Source organism: Podarcis gaigeae (genome assembly GCF_964106915.1).
Source record: "Podarcis gaigeae genome assembly, chromosome: 1".
NCBI lineage: Eukaryota > Metazoa > Chordata > Lepidosauria > Squamata > Lacertidae > Podarcis > Podarcis gaigeae.
The window spans coordinates 10,979,176-10,998,487 of NC_139678.1; the positions used below are offsets into that span (position 1 = coordinate 10,979,176).

The 19,312-nt window shown below is 48.3% G+C and overlaps 1 protein-coding gene across 2 annotated transcripts in view; it reads left to right on the forward strand.

Annotated features, from left to right (window-relative positions):
* Window positions 1–19,312, forward strand: part of MTHFD1 (methylenetetrahydrofolate dehydrogenase, cyclohydrolase and formyltetrahydrofolate synthetase 1) — a 75,769-nt gene that overhangs the window by 45,280 nt on the left and 11,177 nt on the right. For both annotated transcript variants that reach the window (XR_014562536.1, XM_083732569.1), the window contains exons 22-26: window positions 2,526–2,567; window positions 4,550–4,650; window positions 8,058–8,235; window positions 12,831–12,938; window positions 18,259–18,411. Coding sequence is in view for 1 of the 2 variants with exons in the window: in XM_083732569.1 (XP_083588695.1) it covers window positions 2,526–2,567; window positions 4,550–4,650; window positions 8,058–8,235; window positions 12,831–12,938; window positions 18,259–18,411 (582 nt within the window). In the remaining variant the exon portion in view is untranslated. The remainder of the gene's footprint in view (window positions 1–2,525; window positions 2,568–4,549; window positions 4,651–8,057; window positions 8,236–12,830; window positions 12,939–18,258; window positions 18,412–19,312) is intronic.

A 19,312-nucleotide genomic window follows, 5' to 3' on the forward strand; every position in this document is an offset into this window, starting at 1 on the left:
TGACTGACGAAGAGGGAAGCTCTCCCAGGTGAGAGCTGAGAGGTTTCGCTTCTCTGTATGAGGATCAAAAATTAAGATATAATGGAGGGCTATATATACAGTGGTGCCTCGCAAGACAAAATTAATCCGTTCCGCGAGTTTCTTCGTCTTGCGGTTTTTTCGTCTTGCGAAGCACGGCTATTAGCGGCTGTTAGCGGCTTAGCGGCTTTAAGAAAAAGGAAACAAACTCGCAAGAACGAAACGTCTTGCGAAGCAAGCCCATAGGGAAATTTGTCTTGCGGAACGACTCAAAAAACGGAAAACTCTTTCGTTTTGCGCGTTTTTCGTCTTGCGAGGCATTCGTCTTGCGAGGTACCACTGTATACAACTCTGTGCTCTCTTTCTTTTCTTGTTTTCTCCCTTCATTTTCTCCCTTCATTTTCTGTATTGTTGTTGCTGTCATTTTAATAAGTATTTTTTATTTTATTTTTTACATAAAATGCAGTAAAAATCAGACTAAATAACAGAAATAATAAGAAACAAAGAAAGGACAAGAAAGGAGGGGAAAAGAGGGGGAGAGAGAAATAGAAAGGAGGAAAACATAATAGCTATAAGGGCCCTTTATCACATTTATATCATATGATAGAATAAAAAACCCAACTAGTCTAAAATAATAATAGATGGGCCCTTTAGCACTTTTGTTGTTGTTGTTGTTATTTTAGACTAGTTGGGTTTTTATTCTATCACATCTTGAAAACTCTTAATAAAATTTATATTTTTAAAAAAACTGGAGGGCACCAGATTGACTTATCCTTCCCCAAAGTGTGCAGTGATGTTGAGGAATCTGGCTCCACTTTCCAGCTGCCCTTTATTGGGTAGCCAGTGCTCTCAATTCCTCTCCAATCTCCCTCGGTTTCTTTTTCTGATTCTGATCCTCTCCCTTACCATCCGTCATGATGTTTATTCTCTTTCTTCAGTGGAAAAGCAAAAAACAAAAACACATTTTGCTCTTTTCCCCACTCCCTCTATACAGTCCTCTGCTTGCTTCTTCTTTAAAATTTAAAAACGATAGCTTCTGTCAGTATATAAAGTGATGGTTAACGTTATGAAGGCGTCGGGCTTTTAATTTGCATTGCTCCTTTCCCCTCGTGGCCCTTGCTGTTTGGATAAGCAAAGCCTCCTTGCAGAGACTTGTCTCTGATGAATTAGGTTTACATTGGCCGCGTTGGCGGAGCAACCAGACTGCCATGTTTCAGAAACAAATCTCCATTTTGGGTAGGCAGCAAATGCTCTGCTTTTCTGTTTCTTACAGATTCCTTAGGCTTTGCGGCATAAGCAAGAGGCAGTTTCTCTAGCTGCCCCCTTTTTCCTTTCTGTAGCCTAATCCCTGATAAGTATTCTGAATATTTGCCATATTTAGCTTCTCCTTACAGAGATGTCAAGCAGAATTACTGCCCTTCTGTGTCAAAGAACGTTTGCTTTTTTGCCAGTCTTAGAAATACCTTACTTCCTTTTTTATCTTTTGAGTTCAAAGTGATCTTATTTTTTAACAGACTCTCTCTCTCTCTCTCTCTCTCTCTCTCTCTCTGTGTGTGTGTGTGTGTGTGTGTGGCTAAAGATGGAGTAAAAAGAGAGAGAGATTTGCACACACACGCAAACACAAATCGAGCCTCCTGGTGACTGGCAAACAACCTCTTCTCTGCTTAGCTTGGAATAGGAGCTAAGATAAGTTCTTCTCCAGAAAAAACATTAAGAGTCTGCAGGAGGAAGGAGGAAGGTCAAATTCATTCCCTCAGCATTGCCCACTGCTTCTTTGCTAATGAGATCTTTTGTGTGCCGCTGGCTATCGTCTTCACAGTCTGGTGTCTCTCTTCCTTTGGCCTCAGAGCCTTGTGTTGAGAGGTAATGATACGTCCCTGGAGGCAGCCATCTATTCTTTGTGAATTCATCAGAGGGAAACAATTGCTGCTTGGTTCATTATGTTAATGTGCAGGACTCCTAGACGTGAGCCAAAACTCACAACCTTTGCTATGTCCTTGTAGAAGAACTCCCCTTCTCTCTCGAAGTGGGGACCTTTCCTAAAAGTCTAATTTGTGCCCACTCCACCTCTGGTCCACTTCATCCTGCTTGTGAGGAATCTGAAGGAGCGTCTCCACCACCACCGCTCAGCCCGGACACTCAGCAACAAGGGCCTTCTGGCGGTTCCCTTACTGCAAGAAGCCAAGTTACAGGGAACCAGGCAGAGGGCCTTCTCGGTAGTGGCACCCGCCCTGTGGAACGCCCTCTCACCAGATATCAAAGAGAACAACAACTACCAGACTTTTAGACGACATCTGAAGGCGGCCCTGTTTAGGGAAGCTTTTAATGTTTGATGTATTACTGTATTTTTAATATTGTGCTGGAAGCCGCCCAGAGTGGCTGGGGAGGCCCAGCCAGATGGGCTGGGTAGGTATAAATAATAAATAATAATAATAATTAAACAGGCTCCCAGGTAAACTCCAGGGTTGGGAATGAAATTGGAGTTCATTGGTTTTTGCTCTTTGCAGGTCGCAGCTGGAGTTCCCTTGCCAAAGGAGTACACTGAAGAGGTAACAATAATTTGCCGACTCTATTTACTGTTCCCTGATCTAATAAGAACTTTGCAAGACACAAGGCAGCCTCGGCAGCCTCTGTACGTACCCTTAAATGCAGTACATATACTTCCGCTCTGAAAAGTGCTGCTTCCCATCTCCGCTCTGAGGAATTAGGATTGCTCATTTTGAGCCAAGATTCGGGGACCCAGTTCTTACATCATAATCCCAGGCCAGTAAACCATGGTTTGTTGGTCCCCAAATGATCTGTGTGGCCACACCTCCTTCCCTCATGTACCTGATGCCAGCACTTCTAGCCTAGCTTGTTGGAAACCACAGTTCCAGCCACAGAGAAACCATGACTTTAAGCCCTGCTTAAAGACCAGGATATGAAATCAGTTTGTAAGCAGCTATTAAGCCATACGTTTCTCTAAACCTTGGTTGGTTTGTCTAACTTTGCTTTCCCCGTGTTTTTTGTATCTTGCCATGCATCAGGAATGACGTGGCCAGGTTCACACATAGCATCAAGTTATAAATGAAATGAACCGAGTGTCTTAATCCAACAAGAAACCATCAGGATTGTGGTTTGTTGGCAGTAAACAGTAATTCAGCCACTTGGCAAGGTTCACGTACAACACGAAGCTATAGTTTAATAAACCACGGCTTGGCGTTATGTGTGAACCAAGCCAGTGGCAGTCTGATATTGAATGTAAGCAAGAATATATGGTAAAGACTCAAGCTGCTTCAGGTGAGGAAATTAATCCTGAAAAGGGGGTGAGTCAAAGCTTCAGAGGAAATTTAAATTACTTAAGTATTAAGAGATCACTCTGTAGCTTGGCCAGAATCCCCACCCACTGCAGCTCAGGTTAGGAAGTTGAAAAGGAGTGTTTTTGTCTTAGACATTTTGTTTGCTGAGAAAGCAGAATGTAGGGTGCTCTCAGCACACAAAATGCCTAAGAGAAAAACTCCTTTTCGACTTCCTAACCTGAGCTGCAGTGCTTCATTTTTCTAATGACACTTTGGGCTTCAGTGCTCACTGCTCGTTTAATCCACAGGTCTACTTAAAATTTTCCATGCCAATAGTTTTATCTCTCTATAACCTCTCTGTTGCTGCAGCTGTGCCTTTTTTTTTTTTTTTTAAGTAAAGTGCCTGGGAGGTAGCTGAATTCAGGTCAGGAAAATGGTAGCCTGGGGTTAAGGGTAGCTTCCGGCTGTTTGGTTGAGGATTATGTGTTTGTATTTTAGATAAGCCCAAGCCACTGGGTGCTTTACAATAAGGCAAGTAGATAAAAATCCACAAAGTCCCTAAAATAACAATCCATTAAAAACTCCTAACAAATCACAGAAGAGCAGTTACTAACAGAAGCAGCAGCAATCAGAGTTTGCTTCCAGACACCCTCCAAAAAATAAGCATCTTGGCTAGCCATCTAAAACAAAGTGTTTACCTTTCCCACCAATATAAGCTCCTGAGGCAGCTTACGGCAAATGATGTTGCAGTGCACAGTTTACCACGGAAAAAGCAACATTAGATAGAGCAGTTGATAAAGCAGCTTAAAATCTGTCACAATTGGACGTTAACTTTCTTAACTGGCCAAGATTGGCGACGGGTTCCAGAGACATAAAAGGCCAATTTCTCTGGCAGAACGAAGGTGGAACACTCAAGAGTAGACAGAAGATGGACAGATTCATGCAGACTCCCTCGGGAGGTTGTGGACTCTCCTTCCATGGATGTTTTTATGCAGAGGTTGGGTGGCCATCTCGCCATGGATGCTTTAGTTGAGATTTTTGCATCGCAGCGGGTTGGACTAGATGACCCTGGGGTACCTTCCATCTCTGCAATTCTGCTATTCTATTATTTAAGTGATCCTGAGAATATGCTTTCGATAAAAGAGGCTAAAGATGCCGTAACAGCTGTACCGGGAGCTGGCAAGTTGCAAAAAGCTACCTAGCACTTGTTCATCCCCAAACAAACTCTCCCCCCCCCTTTCCTTTTCGTACAGAACCTCCCACTTTTGGAGAAAGGGTGCAGCAACTTGCACAAGCAAATCCAGAACGCCAGGACCTTTGGCATCCCGGTCGTCGTAGCTGTCAATGCATTCAAGTAAGTAAGAGAGCTAAAAGTCCCTGCCTATCCATGCAGGAAAATAAAACAGTAAAGGGGACTCAGACTGTTGTTTTGGAACTGCAGTGAAATAGTAGCATATTATCGCAGGGCTGTTGTCACATGGGGCTGCCGCTGAAGATGGTTCGGAAACTTCAGCTAGTGCTCAGCTTGGCAGGCAGGTGGTTAAAGAACGAAGGGAGGTGGGATCTCTTAACACCAGTTCTGTCCCACTGGCTGCCACTTGGTTTGCAAACTGAATTCAAAGTGCTGCTTTTGACGTTTAAAGCCCTACATGGCTCAGGACGCCCCCATACCTAGAGGGTCCCCTTTTCCCATATGAACTTGTCTGGACAGTGCAATCAACATCTGAAACCCTTCTCAGCGTCTTATCTCTTGAGTATGGAGATTGGTGACTGGAGACAAGGTCTTCTGGATAACGGTCTGCCTCTCTGGCCCTATCTGTAAAATGGGGGTAATCATGCTGTCTCACTGTACAGGCTTCTTGTAAGGATGGCGATAAGATAATGCACATGATGTGCTTTGAATGCTGGAAAGCACCATTTATATGGGTATTATTATTATTATTATTGTTGTTGTTGTTGTTTAGTCGTGTCCGACTCTTCGTGACCCCCTGGACCAGAGCACGCCAGGCACTCCTGTCTTCCACTGCCTCCCGCAGTTTTGTCAAACTCATGCTGGTAGCTTCAAGAACACTGTCCAACCATCTCATCCTCTGCCGTCCCCTTCTCCTTGTATCCTCCATCTTTCCCAACGGCTATCAGGGTCTTTTCCAGGGAGTCTTCTCTTCTCATGAGGTGGCCATCCTACACAAAAGCAAGTGGACCCTCCCAGCTCTTACCTGGGGAGCTGCCCAGAGTGACTTGGACAACCGAGTCAGATGGGTGGGGTACAAATTTTTTATTTATTTATTATTATTATTATTATTATTATTATTATTATTATTATTATTTTCCCGCAGCCAGTGTGAGAGACGCATATGAACTTTTCTCCAGTACGGTGGTACCTCGAGTTAAGAACTTAATTCGTTCTGGAGGTCCATTCTTAACCTTAAACTGTTCTTAACCTGAGGTACCACTTTAGCTAATGGGGCCTCGCGCTGCCGCCGCGTGATTTCTGTTCTCATTCTGAAGTATTGGAGCCCCAGCTTCAGGATCTGTCCTTCCAGTGAGCGCTCAGGGCTGATTTCCTTCAGAATGGATAGGTTGGATCTTCTTGCAGTCCATGGAACTCTCAAGAGTCTCCTCCAGACCATAATTCAAAAGCATCAATTCTTTGGCGATCAGCCTTCTTTATGGTCCAGCTCTCACTTCCATACATCACTACTGGGAAAACCATAGCTTTAACTATACGGACCTTTGTTGGCAAGGTGATGTCTCTGCTTATTATTATTACTATTATTATTATTATTATTAACACCTCCCCCAGTGGCGCAGTGGCTCAGTGCAACCCGAAGGCTGGTGGTTCGAACCCACCCAGGGACAGCGATGCATAAAATTCCAGCACTGCAGTGGGTTGGACTAGATGACCCTTGGGTCCCTTCCAACTCAACAATTCCTTGATATTATTATTATTATTATTATTATTATTATTATTATTATTATTCCAAGTAACATAGGAAAGGGTGCATTCAGATGAGGTATTTCTCCTGATAAGGCCTTGGTGGTCCTGATACATCCAAAGGCAGGCATGGCCAAACTTGGCCCTCCAGCTGTTTTGGGACTACAACTCCCATGATCCCTAGCTAACTGGTCCAGTGGTCAGGGATGATGGGAATTGTTGTCCCAAAACAGCTGGAGGGCCATGTTTGGCTGTGCCTTCCCTTAGGAAACCACCACGTATGGGTGACCGGCTGAAAGGTGGCAAGCTACCCGCACAATATCTTGTTCGTGAGCCCAAATTAAAGCTCTCCTGCTCCTCCCCGGTCCCCGCCCCTCTTTCCATGCCATCCGTGAGTCATCCTGCATGTGTCTTTCTTAAATGTGATCTGCATCCACATGAGATGTTGCTCTGAAGTGCATTTGAGAAATGTTCTGTGGCAGCTCTCTGCTCTCGTCTCGTTTTCAACCTTGAATAAAAGAAAATGTCTTCGCTAATCAGGCAGTGCTTTTTCATTCCTGCCAGCTGAATCGTGGGAGGTGGTGGTTGGGATGTCATGAAGATTAAGCACTTAATGGTTTTCAGTGAGCATTAATAGTCAAAATTAAATCTCCCTATGCTTCTCCCTCTATGGTTTACATCATCATTGGCTCAGTATAGTGATAGCATCTCTTAGGTAAAGCTCAAGACGCGGGTGGCGTTGTAGTCTAAACCACTGAGCCTCTTGGGCTTGCCAATCGAAAGGTTGCCAGTTCGAACCCCCGCGATGGGATGGGGTGAGCTCCCATTGCTCTGTCCCAGCTCCTGCCAACCTAGCAGTTCAAAAGCACACCAGTGCAAGTAGATAAATAGGTACCGCTGTGGCAGGAAGGTAAACAGTGTTTCTGTGCGCTCTGGTTCCCGTCATGGTGTTCTGTTGCGCCAGAAGTACTGTGTCCAGTTCTGGGCACCACAGTTCAAGAAGGACACTGACAAACTGGAACATGTCCAGAGGAGGGCAACCAAAATGGTCAAAGGGCTGGAAACGATGCCTTGTGAGGAACGGCTAAGGGAGCTGGGCATGTTTAGCCTGGAGAAGAGGAGGTTAAGGGGTGATATGATAGCCATGTTCAAATATATAAAAGGATGTCACATAGAGGAGGGAGAAAGGTTGTTTTCTGCTGCTCCAGAGAAGCGGACACGGAGCAATGGTTCCAAACTACAAGAAAGAAGATTCCACCTAAACATTAGGAAGAACTTCCTGACAGTAAGAGCTGTTCGACAGTGGAATTTGCTGCCAGTGGAATTTGGTGGAGTCTCCTTCTTTGGAGGTCTTTAAGCAGAGGCTTGACAACCATATGTCAGGAGTGCTCTGATGGTGTTTCCTGCTTGGCAGGGGGTTGGACTCGATGGCCCTTGTGGTTTCTTCCAATTCTATGATTCTAAGTGATTTAGTCATGCTGGCCACATGACCCGGAAAGCTTGTTATTGTTTAGTCGTTTAGTCGTGTCCAACTCTTCGTGACCCCAAGGACCAGAGCACGCCAGGCACTCCTGTCTTCCACTGCCTCCCGTAGTTTGGTCAAACCCATGCTGGTAGCTTTGGGAACACCGTCCAACCATCTCGTCCTTCCAAATGCCTGCTCCCTTGGCCTGAGATTTTTATCTATCCTGATACCAAATAAAAGTAAAGGGTGTACAGGAAGAGACACTGGATTTTCCTGCTGTTTGCTAAGGTGCATTGACCCAAGGAAAACCATCCACTTGTTTCCCCCAGTGATAACTCTCCGTCAATGGATATCTTTGCAGATCTGATACGGAGGCGGAGCTACAGCTGGTCATCCGGTTGGCTAAGGAAGTGGGTGCTTTTGATGCTGTGAAATGCACCCACTGGGCCGAAGCAGGGAGAGGAGCCGTGGCTCTGGCCGAAGCTGTACAGAGAGCATCGCTGGCCCCCAGCAACTTCAAGTTTTTGTACAATGTGGAGGTAAGGATTCTCACTGAACCCTGTGTGACTCCTCTTCCTCCTTTGGGTTGTTCGAGTTATAATGCAGAAAAAGGGAAGTTATTTTGAGGAAAGGAGTCTGCAGCTGGGCTAGCAATGATTCTGGTCCATGGGTGAGAAACACAGGCATATAAGCAGCAGCTCCATCTCAGTGTCGCCTTCTCTGGCTGACAGCAGCTGTCCAGGGGGTCAGACAAGGGCCTATCCTAGCCTTAAGATCCCAGGGACTGAACCATACACTTTCTTCATATAAATTTTAAACCTTCCACTAAACTCAGGAACTGCACGTATTGAGTTTGCAAAAAGAAGAAAACAACCCATGCCAACATATAGCTTATAAATTGCCACAATGAGAGTTGTTCTGGCGAAAATGAATCTTTATTTTTACAGGAGCTTTTCACATTACAAATCTTGCTCCTCCAATTTCCAGTACAGCCGCACCTTGGTTTTCAATCAGACCTTGACAGATTAGAGAACTGGGCCAAAACAAACAAGATGAATTTTAACAGGGAGAAATGTAAAGTATTGCACTTGGGCAAAAAAAATGAGAGGCACAAATACAAGATGGGTGACACCTGTCTTGAGAGCAGTACATGTGAAAAGGATCTAGGAGTCTTAGTTGACCACAAACTTGACATGAGCCAACAGTGTGATGCGGCAGCTAAAAAAGCCAATGCAATTCTGGGCTGCATCAACAGGAGTATAGCATCTAGATCAAGGGAAGTAATAGTGCCACTGTATTCTGCTCTGGTCAGACCTCACCTGGAGTACTGTGTCCAGTTCTGGGCACCACAGTTCAAGAAAGACACTGACAAACTGGAACGTGTCCAGAGGAGGGCAACCAAAATGGTCAAAGGCCTGGAAACGATGCCTTATGAGAAACGGCTAAGGGAGCTGGGCATGTTTAGCCTGGAGAAGAGGAGGTTAAGGGGTGATATGATAGCCATGTTCAAATATATAAAAGGATGTCACATAGAGGAGGGAGAAGGGTTGTTTTCTGCTGCTCCAGAGAAGCGGACACGGAGCAATGGTTCCAAACTACAAGAAAGAAGATTCCACCTAAACATTAGGAAGAACTTCCTGACAGTAAGAGCTGTTCGACAGTGGAATTTGCTGCCAAGGAGTGTGGTGGAGTCTCCTTCTTTGGAGGTCTTTAAGCAGAGGCTTGACAACCATATGTCAGGAGTGCTCTGATGGTGTTTCCTGCTTGGCAGGGGGTTGGACTCGATGGCCCTTGTGGTCTCTTCCAACTCTATGATTCTAATTCTCGAACATTTTGGCTCCCGAACGCTGCAAACCTGGAAGTGACTGTTCTGGTTTGTGAACTATTTTTGGAAGCTGAGCGTCTGACGGGGCTTCGGTGGCTTCCCATTGGCTGCAGGAGCTTCCTGCAACCAATCAGAAGCCACGCTTTGGTTTTCGAACATTTTGGGAGTCGAACGGACTTCCGGAACGGATTCCGTTCTCCTTCCAAGGTATGACTGTATTTATCTGTTTCACATTATTCACTTCTTCAGTTATACATCTTCAAAAATATATGTACATAATAAGCTCCCATCAATTACCAATTTTCTTCATTCATAAACCCAAAGACCCTAGCCTTTGTTGCGCACCTATTTTAATAGTTCCCCACCCCTCTTAGAATTTTTCTTTAACTCTTTGGATTAGGGAACCTTTGTTGCTTTGGCTGTCTCTGCACTAAAGTTCCCAAATATCTGGTCCAATGGCTGTGCTTGCTGAGCCTGATGGGAGCTTGTAGTTCCACAGCTTCTGGTTCCCCACACCTGCTCTGGGGGAGGACACTGATAAGCTTGTGGGAGACTTGGGAAAGACTGGCTGATTGGGGGGTGAATGGCTTAGGGCCTCAAAATTATCATAAATGCTCTTGCAGGCTCTCTTTCCACAGCTAGCCAAGCCAGGTACCCAGCAATCCCCTCTGTCTCTCTCAGGCTAAATCTAATTCCTTGCCCTTGAGTCAGCAGCATAATCAAATTGCTTTCTAATGTCCCTGGGAAGACACAGAATTTTTTGTTCCAAATGCCCAGAATCTGACTGGCATTCTCAAAGCGATGGGGAATAATGTGGTTGTGGTTGTGTGTTTTTTTTTAAAAAAGAAGTTAATTAATGAATGATGGATGGCTTAAAGGGAAAGTGAAGCTCGCTGGGCCAAGGTGTTCTGACATCCCTTCCACTGTTTCCTCCCTCCGCCTTGCAATGAATTTTGGTTCCCTCTGAGAAATGAAAGGCTCCCTTCCCCTTCTGCACTCCCCTTGCAACTCTCTTGGTGTTTTAACTGCACTTATGGGGCTTTTCTGAAGGCTTGACTGGTTAGTAAAGGTAAGGGACCCCTGACCATTAGGTCCAGTCATAGCCGACTCTGGGGTTGCGACACTCATCTCACTTTATTGGCCGAGGGAGCCGGCGTACAGCTTCTGGGTCATGCAGCCAGCATGACTAAGCCGCTTCTGGCGAACCAGAGCAGTGCACAGAAACGCCGTTTACCTTCCCGCCTGAGCGGTACCTATTTATCTACTTGCACTTTGACGTGCTTTCGAACTGCTAGGTTGGCAGGAGCAGGGATCCAGCAATGGGAGCTCACCCTGTCATGGGGATTCGAACCGTCAACCTTCTGATCAGCAAGTCCTAGGCTCTGTGGTTGAACCCATAGCGCCACTCGCGTAAAAATAAGAATGCACACTATGTATTTTAACGTTCTATATCCTCTCCAGTCTTACGGATACAGGAACCTGGCCTCTACTGAATCAGGACATTTATTTTACTTATTTTTAGAATTCCTACACCACCCTTGGTCAAAAAAGACCACAAGGCAGTTTACAACATAGATCATAATAAACGTGTGTGTGTGTGTGTGTGTGTGTGTGTGTGTGTGTGTGTGTCCATCCAATCAAAAAAGAAAGAAACTGTAATATAAATACAATGCATCATAATAAGCACATTGTCATACATGATACACAATGGGGCATAATATCTAATGAGCAATGCATGCTAAGCAGCAGTAACAGAAACTGTCAACCCAGCAAATAAACATTTGGGGAACTTCGGGCCTAGCCCCCCCCCAAACAGCCCCCTAGCCCTCTCCACACATGCACCCCCTCTCCCCAGCTCAATCCCTCACAGACTCTGCTTCCCGCTCTTAAGCATTCTTGCCTGCCTGAGATGTCCCTTCGACTCTACCTTTTCGGTAGTGGTGCCCGCCCTGTGGAACACCCTCCCTTCAGATGTGAAGGAAATAAGCAGCTATCCTATTTTTAAAACACATCTGAAGGCAGTCCTGTTTAGGGAAGCTTGTAATATTTAATGCTATATTTTTTTAACACTTGATTGGGAGCCACCTAGAGTGGCTGGGGAAACTCAGCCAGATGGGCGAGTTATAAATAATAAATTTAAAATTGTTGTTGTTGTTTAGTCGTTTAGTCGTGTCCGACTATTCATGACCCCCTGGACCAGAGCACACCAGGCACTTCTGTCTTCCACTGCCTCCCGCAGTTTGGTCAAACTCATGTTCGTAGCTTTGAGAACACTGTCCAACCATCTCATCCTCTGTCGTCCCCTTCTCCTTGTGCCCTCCATCTTTCCCAACATCAGGGTCTTTTCCAGGGAGTCTTCTCTTCTCATGAGGTGGCCAAAGTACTGGAGCCTCAGCTTCAAGATCTGTCCTTCCAGTGAGCACTCAGGGCTGATCTCCTTAAGAATGGATAGGTTTGATCTTCTTGCAGTCCATGGGACTCTCAAGAGTCTCCTCCAGCACCATAATTCAAAAGCATCCATTCTTCGGCGATCAGCCTTCTTTATGGTCCAGCTCTCACTTCCATACCACCACTACTGGGAAAACCATAGCTTTAACTATACAGACCTTTGCTGGCAAGGTGATATCTTTGCTTTTTAAGATGCTGTCTAGGTTTGTCATTGCTTTTAAAAGCAGACGTCTTTTAATGTCGTGGCTGCTGTCACCATCTGCAGTGATCATGGAGCCCAAGAAAGTAAAATCTCTCACTGCCTCCATTTAAATTTAAATTTAAAATACATATTATTAATCACGAAAGCCAAAGGTGGGAATCTTCTTCGTTGCCTTTTGGGATCACTTTCCTGTGGTGGGCGGGGCCAGAAGTGGGTGGAGCAAAGAATGTAAATTATTTGCCTTTGCACAGTAAGCTAGTTTCCGCACACCCCTCTCCATCCTGATGGGCAAGAGAAATGAATTATCAAAGTTCAAGTCCAGCCAGGCAGAAGCACCCGAGGAGGCAGGACCATTGAGAGGTGTGATCCAAGGAGAGGGGTGTGGCTTGGGGAGAGTACAAAGGGCCATACAGAGAGGTCTGGAGGGCCACATCTGTGCCCTTGGCCTGAGGTTCCTCCCCATCACCACCACTCAGGGTAAGCCTTCCATTTTCTGATGCAGCCCCTCGTCCGTAAGTTTTCTGCTTGGGAAAATGATGCGTTCATGTTGCTTTCAGTTTACCATGATTGGCTACGTTCCTTATTGATTTGGCATCCCATGGCGGTAGGAAAGGAATTGGGCTGACTCTCTCTCCCTGCTCCCTTTCCTGTCTTTCTAGCTTCCAATTCTAGACAAGATAAGAATTATTGCACAGACGATCTACGGGGCGAAGGACGTTGAACTGCTGCCAGAAGCAGAGCAGAAGATTCTTCTGTACACCAAGCAGGTATGCTAGCAAAACATCCTTGCAAGATTGGGCTCTTACAGTTGGATTTTTTTAGTGCACGTTCTGATTTTTCCTGCGCACGTAGCCTGAGTTGGTCAACAGCTACCAAGACTGTCTTAATTAATTTCTTAGGAAAGAATCCTAGAAAATTATTCTTCAGAAAAAAACAGGCTTCATTTTGGCATGTTGCCTATTCTTGCTTTTTCTCTCTCTGATATGATGCTGATAATTAGGGCTTATTCTTTTTATGAGCTTGTAAACTTAATTTGTATCTTCTCCTATTTTAGTGGGATGTCATTCGGCTTTTCTTGACACCAAATTCAGACTGCCTTAGTTAAGGATGTTAACATTTTGTAGCTTGTATGTGCATTTGTAAATTTCGAAAAGAAGGTTTGCCCTGTAAAAGCATTCCTTGCTAAAATTCCATAGGCCAATGATATGCAAAGCTGTTTGCACTTTATCATGTGCGTGTCTGTCAGGACTGCCTCTAGGTCCCAGCTCACAGAGGACCAACGCCTGGTTGATGTAATGTACAAAAGTCTTTATTGAAGTTTAGTTTCCATTTCAAACCCCAGAGCGCGCAGCCCTACGTCTTGACTCTAGATCGGCGAAGTCCCCTCTGAGTCACTATCCCTTCCGCACCAGTTTAAGATCCTAGCCCGGCTCCACCTCCTGCGCTGTTCCTTCCTCCTCTGGGTCCTTCTGCCCCCTGGGGTTTCCTCCTTCCTGGACTCTTCTGATGCTGACCCCCCTAAGTCTTGCCCTTCCTTCCGGCGGGCTTTAGGACCTGGCTCCCTATCCGGGCTCCCTGCTGTGCCGCTCGCCTGTACATTTGAACTTGGCGCGCGCGCCCAGCCGGTAACCTTCCTCCTGACCGTTTCCCCGCTCTCCGATGTGGGCGTGGTCAAACCTGACTCATCTCCTCTCGCTGGTGGTGAGAACACTGGTCCCGATTCCTGGGACTCCCCCTCCCTACTGCGCTCTGGTGGGGAAGCTGGTCCTGATATTCCAACTGCTGCTCAGGGAGTCCCCGCTGGCCCCTTCCTCCTGGGGTTTTCCCCCTGGAGCCCCCCTTGCCCTGGCCATCGGCCCTCCCTTCTGTGAATCTTCCGATTCGCTGGAGAGGCTCGTGGAATGACTCTGGCCACTGTCACTGCCTCCATCCCACTCGGATTCCTCCTCCTCGCTCTCCATTTGCTCCCCCTCCTGTGTCTCTGCTCCTGAACCCCTGACATCCATCCCCCCCTCGAAGCCCCCCCTTCCCCCCTCCCCCTCTTCAGGTGCAGGTTCCGGGTGCTCCAGTGTTGTGGGGGTGAGTTCAGGATACAGTTCGTCCCCCGAGGCGTGCAGCCATCGGGATAAGTCCGGGAAGTCCTCCATGGGCTCGTCGACGGCGATCTCCTCTGCTTCCATCTCCCGGGCGGTGTGTTCGAAATCCGAGGCCGCCCCCAAATCACCCAAGACCCCCTCTCCCCCTGTCGCCTGAGGTGACCCCACGTCCCAGGGTCCCTTCGGCAGGTCTCTGCGCCAGCCCACTTCGAGTTGGTCCTCCCACCAATAAGATCCCCCCGTGCCAAACCCTGAGAGCGATCCCTCTGGGGAACTGCCTCCCGGGGCCGATTCCTCAGCTGAAGAGAAACCCTGGAAAGTGCTGGCGGAGAGTGTGGGTGTGAACAGACAGTCGTCGAAAAAGTCCGCTGGCATGGGCTTGTGCGGGAAAAGTGTATGGAATTCTTCCTTGAGCCACTGCTCCTCCAATGCATAATCCGGCACCCACCTGTTGGCGCTGGCCGGGGTGTCCTCTGTGGCGAGGAGATATTCGATCCCTTCCTCCCCCCACCTTGAGTCTAAAATCTCTGTGGCTTCAGTAAGTGGCCCCCCTCTCGGCGACCCCCCCTTCGTGGGCGCTTCCCTGAGCGGGCTCGGTGCTGTCCCTGGCGCCTGAAACCGGTGAGGTGCCTTGTAGGGCGTGAGCACTGATCTATGAAAGACCGGGTGCATCCTGGACCCCTCCGGGAGTGTCAACCGGAAGGCCACTGGGTTGATCTGCGCCTCGACTTGCTAAGGCCCTAGCTGCTTGTGTCCTAGCTTCTTCTTGGCCAACGATCTGGCCGGGACTGCCTGGGCTGCTAACCAGACCCAGTCTCCCACCCGGATGTCCTCCCCAACTCTCCTGTGTCGGTCTGCCTGCACTTTGTAAGCCTGTTTTGCTAGCTCTAACTGCCTCCTGAGCTGCTCGTGGACCTCCTGCAACTCCGCTGCCACGTCCTCTGCTCCCTGCGGCTCCCCCTCCCTCACTTTCTCCAAACCCGGGAAGGTTCTGGGATGCCGCCCATTGTTGGCGAAAAACGGTGTCACCCCTGTGGACACGTGCTTTGTGTTGTTGTAGGCAAACTCGGCCAGCGGTAGGTAGTCCACCCAGGTCGAGGGCTGCTGGTTCGCGTAGCATCTCAGGTACTGCTGCATGATGGCGTTGACCCTCTCCGCCTGTCCGTTAGTCTGCGGGTGTCGCGCCGACGCCAGGCTGACCTTGACGTTCAGGAAGCCCATCAGCTTTTGCCAGAAGTTGGAGATGAACTGGCGCCCCCGGTCGGACAAGATAGACCGTGGCAGGCTGTGCACCTTGAACACGTGGTCTATAAACAGCTTAGCGGTCTGCTCGGCCGTGGCCACCTTCGCGCAAGGAATGAAGTGGGCCATCTTGGTGAACAAGTCTACTACCACGAGTACTGCCGTCTTGCCTCTCGAACTGGGCAGATCTGTGACAAAGTCCAGGGCCACCCTCTCCCACGGTTCGAACGGTGTCTGTAGCGGTTCCAACAGGCCCGCCTGCGGCCTGTGTACTGGCTTGGCCCTTTGGCAGGTGTCGCACCTATTGACGTAGTCCGCGATTTCCCCCCGCATCTTGGGCCACCAAAAGTCTCTGGCTACCAAGTCCACCGTCTTTTCCTTGCCGAAGTGCCCAGCGCTGGGCGCGTCGTGCAGCTGTTGCAGTACTTTCGCGCGGAGGTCGTCTCCCGGTACGTAGAGGGCCCCTTTGCGGATGAGCAGGCCGTCGCGTATTTGGAAGTCTTCGCCCCTCGCCGTGCCGCTGCGCACCTCCTCCATCCTGGCTTGAGCGAAGGAGTCCGTCTGCAGCGCGCGACGTACCGCGTCCAGGTCCACCGTGGCTGAAGCGCATGCCCACGCCTTTGGTGCGAAAATGTGCTTGGCTGCTGCCGGCGCCTTCTCCTCCAGATACTGCGGTTTCCTGGACAGCGCGTCCGCCATGATGTTGTTGTTTCCTGGGATGTATTCTATCCTGAAGTCGAAATCTGCAAAGAACTCCGCCCAGCGGATGTGTCTCTGGTTCAGGAACCTCGCCGTGCGCCAGTACTCCAAGTTCTTATGGTCCGTGCGGACCTGCACCGTGTGTTTGGCTCCGACGAGGAAGTGCCGCCACGCCTTGAAGGCTGCATGTATGGCCAGCAACTCCCTGTCCCAGATGGTGTAGTTCTGCTCCGACTTGCTGAGTTTTCTGGAGTAGAAAGCGCACGGCCTCCAGTCCCCCTGGTGGTCTTGCTGCAACAGGACGGACCCCACGGCCCTGTCTGAGGCGTCCGTCTCCACTCTCATGGGCCTGCTGGGGTTCACGTGTAGCAGCTGTTCTTTGGACGCGAAGAGACGCTTGAGCTTCTGAAAGGACTGCTCTGCCTGCTCCGTCCAGATGAACTTTTTCTTCTTGGAACTGAGGGTGTCGGTGATGGCCGCTATCTGCATAGCGAAACCCTTGATGAATTTGCGATAAAAGTTGGCAAAGCCGACAAACCTCTGGACTTCCTTCCGATTGCGCGGGGGACTTACTGTCAGGACTGCCTCTAGGTCCCAGCTCACAGAGGACCAACACCCGGTTGATGTAATGTACAAAAGTCTTTATTGAAGTTTAGTTTCCATTTCAAACCCCAGAGCGCGCAGCCCTACGTCTTGACTCTAGATCGGCGAAGTCCCCTCTGAGTCACTATCCCTTCCGCACAAGTTTAAGATCCTAGCCCGGCTCCACCTCCTGCGCTTTTCCTTCCTCCTCTGGGTCCTTCTGCCCCCTGGGGTTTCCTCCTTCCTGGACTCTTCTGATGCTGACCCCCCTAAGTCTTGCCCTTCCTTCCGGCGGGCTTTAGGACCTGGCTCCCTATCCGGGCTCCCTGCTGTGCCGCTCGCCTGTACATTTGAACTTGGCACACGCGCCTAGCCGGTAACCTTCCTCCTGACCGTTTCCCTGCTCTCCGATGTGGGCGTGGTCAAACCTGACTCATCTCCTCTCGCTGGTGGTGAGAACACTGGTCCCGATTCCTGGGACTCCCCCTCCCTACTGCGCTCTGGTGGGGAAGCTGGTCCTGATTTCCAACTGCTGCTCAGGGAGTCCCCGCTGGCCCCTTCCTCCTGGGGTTTTCCCCCTGGAGCCCCCCTTGCCCTGGCCATCGGCCCTCCCTTCTGTGAATCTTCCGATTCGCTGGAGAGGCTCGTGGAATGACTCTGGCCACTGTCACTGCCTCCACCCCACTCGGATTCCTCCTCCTCACTCTCCATTTGCTCCCCCTCCTGTGTCTCTGCTCCTGAACCCCTGACAGTGTCCATTTAAAAAGCATATTTGGAGTTTTTGCTTACTGCTGCTTACTCACCGCTCCTTAATAAACTAAAGTTACGGCACTCGCAGCTCCAGTTAAGTATCTCAGTTGAAACTTTGCTTCCAAATCGCTGGGATGAAATTGTTGTGTTGTTGTTGTTTTAGAAAGCCCAAGGTCCATATTGGCTCCTGGCAAAAGCACTTGCAATTAGCAGATTATCTTCATAGAACTGCAAATGGCAACATTAGGGGGTCTTTTACTTTCCCTTTGGGGTAGCAGTGCTACTCCGTTGCAGCAGAAATTACACATGAAGGGCTTAGGGTTGCAGCCAGATTTAACAGTGCAATCCTATAACACAAGCATAGGCAAACTCGGCCCTCCAGATGTTTTGGAACTACAATTCCCATCATCCCTGACCACTGGTCCTGTTAGCTAGGGATCATGGGAGTTGTAGTCCCAAAACATCTGGAGGGCTGAGTTTGCCTATGCCTGCTATAACACATCTACTCAAAAAATAAGTCTCCATTGAGTTAATGGGGAATACTCCCAGTTCAGTAGTTTTACAGCAGGCATAGGCAAACTCGGCCCTCCAGATGTTTTAAATCAAGGCACGACAGAGCTGAGTACACTTTAATTGGAGCAATTGCATAATGTTTTACTGGCACGCTGTTCAAAAGTTGTCCTACTCTTCCTTGTGGTCTCCTCAATCCATCATCCAGGGTTTTGGGAACCTGCCTATCTGCATGGCGAAAACCCACCTGTCGCTGTCTCACGACCCAGAACAGAAAGGGGTGCCCTCTGGTTTCATCCTGCCCATCAGAGACATCCGAGCCAGCGTGGGCGCAGGATTCTTGTATCCATTAGTAGGAACGGTAAGTGCTACATTTCGAAAGCTTTGTTGTGTGGATTGAGTTGGAGTGGGTAGTAAACATGCAGAGCTGCCTTCGACCTTTTGTCTATGTAGCCCAGCACAGCCTTTGACCAACCCTGGATTCCCAAATGCCATTGGACTACAAATCCCATCATCCCCGGCCAGCATGGCCAGTGGCCAAGGATGATGGAGGTTGTAGTCCAACAGCATCCGGGGACCCAAAGTTGAGGAAAGCTGGACTGGCGAAATGCTGTTTCCAGATGAAAAAGAGGACTGGTGGGACTGTGAATCTCTGCAGTTTGTGTGGATCTCATTCTCTTGATGTTAGGCCATAAAGCGCCCCTTCTCATTTAAAAAGCCCTAAACAGCCTCAGGCCTGTATACGCCAAGGAGTGTCTCCACCCCCATCATTCTCCCCAGACACTGAGGTCTAGCTCCAAAGGCCTTCTTGCAGTTCCCTCACAGCAAGGTGAGGTTACAGGGAACCAGGCAAAAGGGCCTTCTCGGTAGTGGCGCCTGCCCTGTGGAAGGCTGTCCCATCAGATGTCAATGAGATAAGTAGCTATCTGACTTTTAGAAGACATCTGAAGCCCGCTCTTGTTTCGTGTTTTATTGTTTTTATATGTGTTTGATGCCTGGGGTGTGGCTGAGGTACAAACATACACCTGTTTTGTGTTGTGCAAGCTTACAAAGCATTTTACTTTCAATGCTTTGTACATTAAGTCACTTTTGTTTTTTAAAATCAATAAATCTCCATCATGCTGCATTAAACCTGCAGCCCAATTACACACTTCCTTATCCAAATTAACTTTCAATTATTTTATGGTGAAAATTGCTGATTTTGGGTGAATATTGCTGATTTGTGGCCAGGAGAGAGTTGAGGGAAGGAGCTCTTTTCTAAG